Source organism: Chenopodium album, chromosome 13, assembly GCF_948465745.1.
Source record: "Chenopodium album chromosome 13, dcCheAlbu1.1, whole genome shotgun sequence".
NCBI lineage: Eukaryota > Viridiplantae > Streptophyta > Magnoliopsida > Caryophyllales > Amaranthaceae > Chenopodium > Chenopodium album.
In genome coordinates, this window is record NC_137846.1 from 37,458,991 (window position 1) to 37,469,184 (window position 10,194).

The following is a 10,194-nucleotide window of genomic DNA, read 5'->3' on the forward strand; positions in this document are numbered from 1 at the left end:
ATGATGGATAAGAAAAAGATTGTACTCAACCCCTTGTCCCCCACCATCAAACACAAAGAACCCTTGGGTACGGGAAACACAATCAAAGAGAACCTTCTCATTGGGGAAAATGAGATGGGAAAGGAGATAAATCAAGGACACATTGTCTTTATTTGTCTTCTTAGGGAAACACAAGAGAGTGAGCGAGAGAACCCAATCCACCCCCTTGTCAAGGGAGTATTGGTTGAGTACCATGACGTTTTCCCCGATGATCTCCCACCCGGTTTGCCACCTATTAGGGGAATTGAACATCAAATAAATCTTATTCCCGGATCACAACTTCCTAATAGACCGGCTTATAGGTGTACCCCCGATGAAGCAAGAGAGCTTCAAAGACAAGTTGGTGAGTTGATTGAAAGAGGATTTGTAAGGGAATCCCTTAGCCCTTGTTCGGTTCCGGCTCTTTTGGTTCCGAAAAAGGATGGTACATGGAGGATGTGTGTGGATAGTAGGGCCATCAATAACATCACCATCAAGTATCGCTTCCCTATTCCCCGACTTGATGATATGCTCGATGAGTTACATGGTTCCAAGGTGTTTTCGAAGATTGACTTGAGGATGGGGTACCATCAAATTCGTATGCGTGAAGGAGATGAGTGGAAGACCGCTTTCAAGACAAAGCAAGGCTTGTATGAGTGGCTAATTATGCCATTTGGGCTCTCTAATGCTCCTAGCACTTTCATGAGGCTCATGAATGAGGTACTTCGCCCTTTTATTGGTAAATTTGTTGTTGTTTATTTTGATGACATACTTGTTTATAGAAAATGTGAACTTGATCATGTTAAACATTTGAGGCAAGTATTTGAAACATTGAGAAGTAGGCGGCTTTTTGCCTAGTTGGAAAAATGTACTTTTATGGTGGATAGTATTGTTTTTCTTGGTTATGTGATTTCAAATGTAGGGATTTCAATGGACCCTAGTAAAGCGGAGGCCATTCAATCTTGGCCTACTCCTACTACTCTCACTCAAGTTAGGAGTTTCCATGGTCTAGCTTCCTTTTATCGAAGGTTTGTGAAGAATTTTAGCACTATTTTGGCCCCGGTGACCGAATGCATGAAGAAGGGTACTTTTGAGTGGACACCATCGGCTCAAAGGGCTTTTGAGACCGTCAAGAAGAAGTTGTGTGAGGCTCCAATCTTAGCTCTTCCGAATTTTGATCAACCCTTTGAAGTTAAATGTGATGCTAGTGGGGTTGGAGTTAGAGCGGTTCTTGTGCAAGGAGGGAGGCCGGTCGCCTATTTTAGTGAGAAGCTTGGTGGAGCAAGAATGAGATATAGTACCTATGACAAGGAGTTCTATGCTATTGTGAGGGCTCTTGATCATTGGTCACATTACTTGAGGCCTAGACCATTTGTACTACACTCCGATCATGAATCTCTCAAGTACATCAATGGTTCTCATAAACTCAATGCAAGGCATGCAAAATGGGTTGAATTCCTACAATCATTCACTTTCTCTTCTAAGTACAAGGAAGGGAAGAGTAATGTTGTTGCCGATGCTCTTTCTAGGAGGCATTGTATGATCACTATTCTTGATGCGAAGTTTTTAGGGTTTGAGTTTCTTAAAGAGTTGTATCACGATGATGAGGATTTTGGTGGGTTGATGAAGAAGTGTGAGGAAGGGGTCGATGGCTCTTTCATGGTGCAAGAGGGTTTCCTTTTCAAGAGAAACAAGCTTTGTGTTCCGAAATGCTCTCATCGACGGATGCTTGTTAAAGAAGCTCATCAAGGAGGGCTAGCCGGACACTTTGGGGTTGCGAAAACATATGACATTCTTCGAGAGCATTTTTACTGGCCCAAGATGTTTGGTGATGTGCAAGATGTGATAGCTCGTTGTGGGGCTTGTCACAAGGCTAAGAGTCAATTCCGTGAAGAACTCTACTCTCCTCTTCCGGTCCCTAGTCACCCTTGGGATGATCTTAGCATGGATTTTTTGGTTGCTCTCCCTCGCACTCAAAGGCAAAATGATTCCGTGTTTGTTGTGGTTGATCGTTTTAGCAAGATGGCTCACTTCATTCCTTGCCATAAGACCGATGACGCTTCTCATGTGGCTACCTTGTTCTTTAGAGAAGTGGTGAAGCTTCATGGCATTCCAAAAAGTATTGTTCGGACCGTGATCCTAAGTTCTTGAGCTACTTTTGGAAGACTTTGTGGAAGTTAGTGGGAACCAAGCTCTTGTTTAGTACCTCTAGTCACCCTCAAACTGATGGCCAAACCGAGGTGACTAATCGTACCATGTCCACCGTTCTCCGAGCTATCATTAGCAAACACATGAAAGATTGGGATCTTAAGCTACCTCAAGTTGAATTTGCTTACAACCGCTCTCATTGCATAGCTACCGGGAAAACACCATTTGAAGTAGTGTATGGTTTTAATCCCCGCCTACCACTTGACTTGTTGCCAAGTATCCCTCAAGAGGAGTTGAGCTTTGAGGCAAAAGATAGAGTTGAAACAATGAAAAGGCTTCATGAAGATGTCAAGAAGAGAATTGAGAAGGCAAATGAGAGTTACAAGGCAAGGGCAAACAAATTCAAAAAGCCAAGGGAATTCAATGTAGGTGATCTTGTGTGGCTCCATCTTCGGAAGGAAAGATTCCCGGCTAAGATAAAGAACAAGCTCATGTCAAGATCCGAAGGCCCCTTTGAAGTTGTGGAAAGAGTTGGACCTAATGCTTATAAGCTCAAACTACTGGGAGACTTTGGTGTTCATGCTACCTTTAATGTTGGTGATCTTGCTCCTTTTCTCTTTGAAGATGATATTGGTGATGATGATCCGGAATTGAGGGCAATTCCTTTTGAAGAGGAGGGGTTTGACGCGGGTGCATGGAACTTAGTGGAAGAAGTGGAAGACATGCCACGTGTCATGACAAGAAGTAGGGCCAAGCTCCTTGGAGGTCACCTTTCGGGGCTGACCATCATCACACTTGAAGACAAGAAGCTTATCAATATATGATGCAACTACTTCATTCAGCCATATCTCCTTCGTTACAAGGAATTTTTAGGTGATTCAAGTTAGAGGTGAAAGTGGAGTTCAAGAGCTTTCCAACGACTGGTCACATGCCAAATTTGAGCGAGAAACGAAGAAGTTATGAACGTTTGAAGTTGAGCTGTCCAGGAGCAGGGGAATTCGGCCGAACCTACACTGTGGTTCGCCCGAACCTTCCAGGCAGTTTCAGAGCTGATTTTTGCATCTTTGCAGGAGTGGCCGAACTCCAAAAGTTCGACCGAACTTATTGATATAACCGACCTTAACCGTATAATGTAATAAATGGAGGTATGGCAATGAATTTGTATTTAACTTCGCAAGAATAATTTTATAATGTCTCTTGTAATGCATCCCCACTGCTAAAAGCCAAGTATGTGGGAGTTTTTTTCATAATCAATTCTAGATATAATGAAGGTGTAGTTGTCTACCTAGTAAATTTACCCTCAAATTTAATACTATTTACTCCATTTATCACCCAATATCAAACCAGCCATGAGTGTCGAGAATGAACGGGAAACAAATTAGGGCTGTCAAACGGGTCGTGTCGTATCGGGTTCGTGTTCGTGTCGATGTTAAATGGGTTGAAAAACCCTTGACCCAAACCTAACCCGTTCATTAAACGGGTTGAAAACCCTTAACCCAAACCTAACCCGTTTATTAAACGGGTTACCCGTGTAACCTTTTACCCGCATATTGTAATAAACTAATTAATATTCAATAAACGGGTTACCCGTATAACCTTTTACCCGCATATTGTAATAAACTAATTAATATTCAATTCAAAAATAAAAAAGTGTGACATCATTAATTCATTAAAGATACTACAACAGTTTAAAGCTATGTTTTAGAAAAAGATACCACAAGGGTTTAAAGCTTTTTGCCAAATTAACTGCCAAAAATTTACCAAAATGTATAAATGGAGTCAAGGTAATTTACAAAATAATAAGTTTTGAATTAAAAAAATTCAGTTTTTTTTACTACTTAATTAATAGATTAAGCATGTTGGGTTTGGATTGACAAGTTGTCGTTCAACCCATTTATGTAATCGGGTTATACGTGTCAGTTATGGGTTGAAAATTTCAACCCAAACCTAACCCGTTTAATTTCGTGTCGTGTTTGTGTCGACCCAATTATGTAAAAGGGTCGAGAATTCTTGACCCAAACTGCTTATTTCGTGTCGGGTTATCGTGTCATGTCAGTTTTTTACAACCTTAAAACAAATATCTTCAATGTCTATACAAAATTCTTAATTCTTAAGAATTTTGAATTAAGGCAGAATAGCAATAACCAAAAGAGAGGCTAGCAAGTATGACGAATATAATAGCCTAAATTGCATTAACGCCAAAACAAAAGCAGGCTTATAGTGGTATAGAGAGAAGCACCTCAACAACGAAGAAACCACCAGGTTTCAGCATTATAGACATTCTCGTGGAAAGATGAAAAAGATCATCCATGCCTTTCACACCACCATCCAATGCAAGAATAGGTTCATGCCTGCCAACTTCAGCTTGTAGCCCACTAATATCTTCACTTGGTATATAAGGTGGATTACTAACAACACCAGCAAGTTGTCCTTCAAATTCCTTAAGAGGCTCAAACCAAGATCTTTGTTCTACCTTTATAAGATCCTAATGCACAACTCAATCAAAAATTTGATCAAATTAACAACATGATTGAACAAGATGACATACTATACCCATAAACATATACAAGAATGGTTTACATTAATAAATAAAATTCTGCCAAACATCAAAACCAACTAAAACATAGCAAACATGTGAACATCTACTAATCGATTCGATCATAAACAATGAACTATTCATCCAAAGCTGTAAAATATAACAAGAAATTAAGCTCCAACACTAGCCTGTAAACCATACCTCTCCACATTATAACTTGCAACAGCCACTGCAACCGGGCTCAAATCAGTAGCAATTACCTTTCCATTCTTACCCAAAACCCTCGAAATTGCAATCGCAAGAGCACCAGAACCAGTCCCCAAATCAGCCCAAACCCCATCCTTCAAATCCTCAAATTCACCCCCCACAACTTTCTCAACCAAGTCAACAATCTTCCCCGTCTCTGGCCTCGGAATCAATACCCCTTCTTCAACACTCAACACTAAATCCCTCCAATGCTCACACCCAACAATATACTGAAAAGGCCTTCTCTCCTCGATCCTCCCCCTCCAAACCTTGTACATTTCATCCAAACATGTCCTCAAACCCACCGATTTTGACCCTAATCCGCCAATTTGAGAAACACCCAGTTGGGAAACAATTAAAGGGTCCTCAATGGCATCATCAAGGAACCAATTGAGCTCTCTAACCAACAAAGTAGAATCTGGGCCAGTGTCAATTTCAACAAAGGTGGACCCAATTGAAAAAGCAAGGGTTTTAGCCCAAGTAATGAAGTTATGGAGGTCAAGTAGAGTTGTAAAGTAGATGGGTGGTCTTAGAAAGAGAGGAATTTGGGGTTTGTGAGAAATGGAAACGGGTGAGGTAGAAATTGGACAGACAGAAGAAGAAGATGATGCGACCAAATTGAAGCCATGAAATGAGGTGTAGTTAGGTTTACGGTAGGTTCGTAAGATGGATGAAATCAAAGGGAAGGTTGAAGATAATGGTGTAAGGTAGGTGTAACTTCCTTTCAATACTAACATTATTGTTCAGTTTTGGCTTCCCGCTGCATTGCAGTTCAGAAATCAGGAACCTGAATATGGAGTACTCAGCAGCTTCTGACTAGGAGTGTCAGTCTATAAGTTCAGAAAAATAACCAACAGCTGCAAGAAAAATAGCAGCTAAATCATGATATTATATAACATTAGTGCATAAAACATCCTACAGGATGATCAATTAATAAACTGATCACAAAATTATCCAAGCTAAAAAATAAAATTAAAATATCCTTAAAGAGGTAAGGTTCATCAAACTTGTACAACACTATAAAATAGCAGCTAAATCATGATATTATATAACATTAGTGCATAAAATATCCTACAGGATGATCAATTAATAAACTGATCACAAAATTATCCAACCTAAAAAATAAAATTAAAATATCCTTAAAGAGGTAAGGTTCATCAAACTTGTACAACACTATATGCAGTCAGATATGAATGTCTGTAAGGGAAGAATGACAATCCATTATGCAAAGAGATAGTGTCACAACCGCAAGAGATTACATATGCAAGACACAAACAGAGTACTCAACATTCAACACACATTGAATGATGCAGATCGACTTGTTATAATTTTAAAAACATAAGCAACTAGGGTAGTTAGTTTGCCAACTCAATCACACAAGCATAACTAAGAGATATCAACAGAATGAGCAGAAAACCCACAATCTAAATAACTAATGCTCAACCAAATATTGTACAAGAGAGGTTTTATTGTGCTAGAGCTCATAATCGCTATCCAAGATACTGAAAAAATACAAATTATCGTTTTTTTTAATATAATAACGATAGATGCAAGTGGCAAGTTCACCAAGAGTAATTTCAGCTGATCATATTGCGTAAGTCGGCTTATCGGACAAATAAACTTTAAAAAGAAGGGGCTTCTTTTTTTTTTCACATAAAGCACAACTATATGTAGGTGTGATCATTTTTTGCACTCTATATTATCGACTATCGGGGTAATAGTGTCAAGAAATCAAGCAAATTGTAGTAGTGATAACTTGAAGACACGCAAAATAAAAACTTGTATTTGACAACATATCTAATAAAAAAGACATGATTAATTCTTTGTTTTTTTTTTTTTTTTTTACAACAATTTGTATATTTACATATCAAGTAAAATGATCCCAGTTTTGATAATACACATTACATAATCAAAATAACACTTACTTATCCAAGCAAATTACCCTATTAATGATACTTATATATCCACTATTAATTAAACAACAAATATACCAATTTTCCACCTTTAAAGCAAATCATAATCTAATAATAATAATATACATCCCAACCCAAATTTATTTTAATTTAAAACATAACTTGAAGTTCTGTAAAAGTTTGCCAAACTAATCAACTATTTTCAAGCTACACTTTTCACCATTCTCCCAAATCCAATCTCCCAAATTTTCAAGCTATACCCTTTTCACCATTCAAAAGTCAAAACCAATACCATAAAGTTACATTACTAGTGTCATTTCATCAAACAGGTTGTGGGCATGACTCCAAACAGGAAAAATGAAGTAATTTTTCGATTAGCATTTAGCATAGCAACACCCAGAACTTATTTCTTGTTGGTTAAACATGAATTTGAAAGTATATAAAATTATGAACTGATTTTGTTAGGATATGGAGTCAAGTATAAAAATTGATAGACAAATGAGACAATAATCTATAAATCTAATAAATACTACTCACTTGAAAAAGCTAAACCTAATTCAACCAAATATTAGCTAGCTATATAATCTAACAACTAGAATTAAAAAGTAAAACTTACGTGAAACTGAGATAAGGCCTTGAGCCGTCAAGCCCGTGCGTGCTCTAGTAAGAAGTAAGAATTGGGCAACGACACAACACAACACAACACAGCAGTACAATGGGAATATGAATAAGGCTCAGCGCATAGCTGTTATATGCCAAGAAGCATATAGGATGGCAGTATGTTAATATGTTGAAGTTGGAAAGGGAGAGTGGGGCCAAATGAGTCCAGGTGGTACAACGGACTCTTAAGAGTATAACAGGGAGTGAAAAATGTAACGGGAAAACGAAAATTCATTAAACCCACTCTCCCTGTTGAACCCAAAAAAAAAATAAAAAAAAAAAAATTTCCTGAGGAATTGAAGAATGGCTGAGTTTCGTATACAAAAACGCGAGTTTTCGGACCTTTAATGTGAGATCGTCATTGATAAAGGAGGAGGGAGGTGAAATGCATTGCATTGTTTAAGGTGAATTTATTGAAATTGGGAACAATAATTTACAATGCGAAATCGATTGGCAGAAATATTGGGGGTGGATTTGGCAGACGCGCTGCGGGAAGATGGACTTGGATGCGCGAGGGAGCTGAGGTTCGATAATAGTGACAACGTAAGTTACAATAATTGTATGTTAAGGCTCCGTTCTGTTCACCTTATTTTTGAAAAAATAAAATTATTTTTATTCAAACAAAATTATATTTGCTGAAATTAAATTATTTTTATTGAACTTAAATTAATTTTACTGGAACTGAAATTATTTTTGCTGAACTGAAATTATTTTTACTGATTTTCTATTATAATTCTTCTTTAAGAAAACTGAATTTTACTAAACTGAACTTATTTTTACTGAACTGAAATTAATTTTGCTGAATTGAACTTATTTTTACTGAACTGAAATTATTTTTACTTAATATTAATTTTTTTAAGGTGAAGAGAATAGGGCCTAATTTGCTGTTGTTGTAGCTTAATTTGTGTAATGATTAAACTAGTTAGGGTTTCGGTGAACTGTTCATAATGGGTAATAATATTAGTGGAGAAGGGAATGGTGGAATGGTTTGCGTTTTTGCCGTTTGTTTGGTGTTGAATGTGCTATCTGAATATGAAAAATTAATTTGCCTTTGGGTAATTGTTGTTTTAGTTTGAATTATGATGGTTATTATGAGAAATGAAATTAATCTGGGTTTGGGTAATTGTGGTTTCAGAATGAATATTGGTTTGCGTTTCTTAAGCATAATATGAATTATGATGGTGGTGTGTGGTTTTTTATGGTTATGATGAAATTCGTTTGTTGCATAATTTGGTGTACTTTGTTATGCTTCCTAATATATTAGGCATTGTTATGGAAGCTGATTTCTTTCCCTCGCAATTTGGTTTATAATTGTTTATGTGTGTGGATATTTTATGAATTATGTGAATATTTTTTGTGTAGGGTAGGGATGTTGGAGATGAATATGATGATGGAAATGGGGAAGAGGAGCATTTCAATGTACATGGGGATGTAGATGGTGATGGAGAGAATGGTGATAATTATGGGGAAGGAGAAACTGAAGATGAGGGAGTAGATGAGGGTGAAGAATCTGAGGGAATAGAGGAGGGTGAAGAATCTGAGGGAGAGGATGATGGATCAGAATGAGGCAGTAGAAGGAGAGGTTGCACTAGATGATACAGGGGAAGGGAATTCATCTTATATTACCCCTAAGAAGACAAGGGGTATGGTGAACACTATCTTTGGTGAAGAAGAGGAAGTACCACCCCCTGCTGTAGGTATGGTATTTGGCAGTTTGGAAAAAGTAGGTAGCTAATTCTGGAGGTATGGGAGACAGAAGGGCTTTGGCATTATTAGGGAAGCTTCTGGATGGGTCAAGGTGAAGAAGGCAGTAGGGGAAGGAAGGTGTTGTAAACAAAAGAAGATTGTGAAGTGGACTTGCGAGTGCTACGGAAAACCATCTAGGAAGCGCAAAGTAGATGTTTTAAAGGAAGGTTTGCAACAGGACGATGATTCAGTTGTGAAACGCAAAACCAAAAAGTGTGGATGTCTAGTGAAGATGTATGCTAGTGTTAGTGATGATGGGAGTTGGGTTATTCAGAAGTTGATGTTGAAGCATAAAGGGCACATTGTCATACCTGGAAAGTCGACGGATGTATCGATGTTCCGAAAACACGAGTTGTTGGTAAAAAACAAACACTTGGTGAACCAGGTTAGTAATGCGAATAAGTCTAGGGTGAAGGTATCCCATATGTATAGTTCTTTTGCACGTGAGCGCAATGGAGTTGGGGAGATGGCATTTATGCATAAAGACTTGGAGAATGCCGTGGCTGAGAAGACAAAACTTGAGCTTAGTAAGGGTGATGCAAATGATATGATTGAGTACTTCAACAAAATGAGCGCAGACAATCAAAACTTTTTTCACTTGTGTAGGTTCAAGAAGGATGGTGCACTGCAGGATGTTGTTTGGGTAGATACGCAGGGTAGTGCAGCCTATGAGGAGTTTGGAGATGCAGTCTGTTTGATAGTACATACTTGACAAACAAATTTCACTTGCCCTTTGCTGTCTTTGTTGGTGTGAACCATCATGGGCAAAGTATTTTATTGGGGTGTGCGTTGATTTCACGAGAGACTGCCGAGATGTATCAGTGGGTGTTGAGGACATGGATGCATTGTATGGGGGGGAAAGCTCCTGCATCAATCCTTACAGATCAAGACTTGACAATTAGGAGAGTCGTGTATTCGATGATGCCT

At 38.2% G+C, this 10,194-nt stretch overlaps 2 protein-coding genes across 2 annotated transcripts; one reads left to right on the plus strand and one right to left on the minus strand.

Annotated features, from left to right (window-relative positions):
- Nucleotides 1–4,381: 4,381 nt before the first annotated feature.
- On the minus strand, nucleotides 4,382–7,930 carry LOC145575472 (uncharacterized). The gene is made up of 3 exons (XM_081633339.1): nucleotides 7,478–7,930; nucleotides 4,891–5,805; nucleotides 4,382–4,651 (listed from the first exon to the last, which is right to left on the minus strand). The coding sequence occupies exons 2-3, from the start codon at nucleotides 5,683–5,685 to the stop codon at nucleotides 4,382–4,384; spliced, it is 1,065 nt and encodes a 354-aa protein (XP_081489465.1). The 5' UTR covers nucleotides 5,686–5,805; nucleotides 7,478–7,930.
- Nucleotides 7,931–9,166: 1,236 nt separating this feature from the next.
- Nucleotides 9,167–9,979, plus strand: LOC145575473 (protein FAR1-RELATED SEQUENCE 4-like). The gene is made up of 2 exons (XM_081633340.1): nucleotides 9,167–9,223; nucleotides 9,278–9,979. The coding sequence occupies exons 1-2, from the start codon at nucleotides 9,167–9,169 to the stop codon at nucleotides 9,977–9,979; spliced, it is 759 nt and encodes a 252-aa protein (XP_081489466.1).
- Nucleotides 9,980–10,194: the final 215 nt, after the last annotated feature.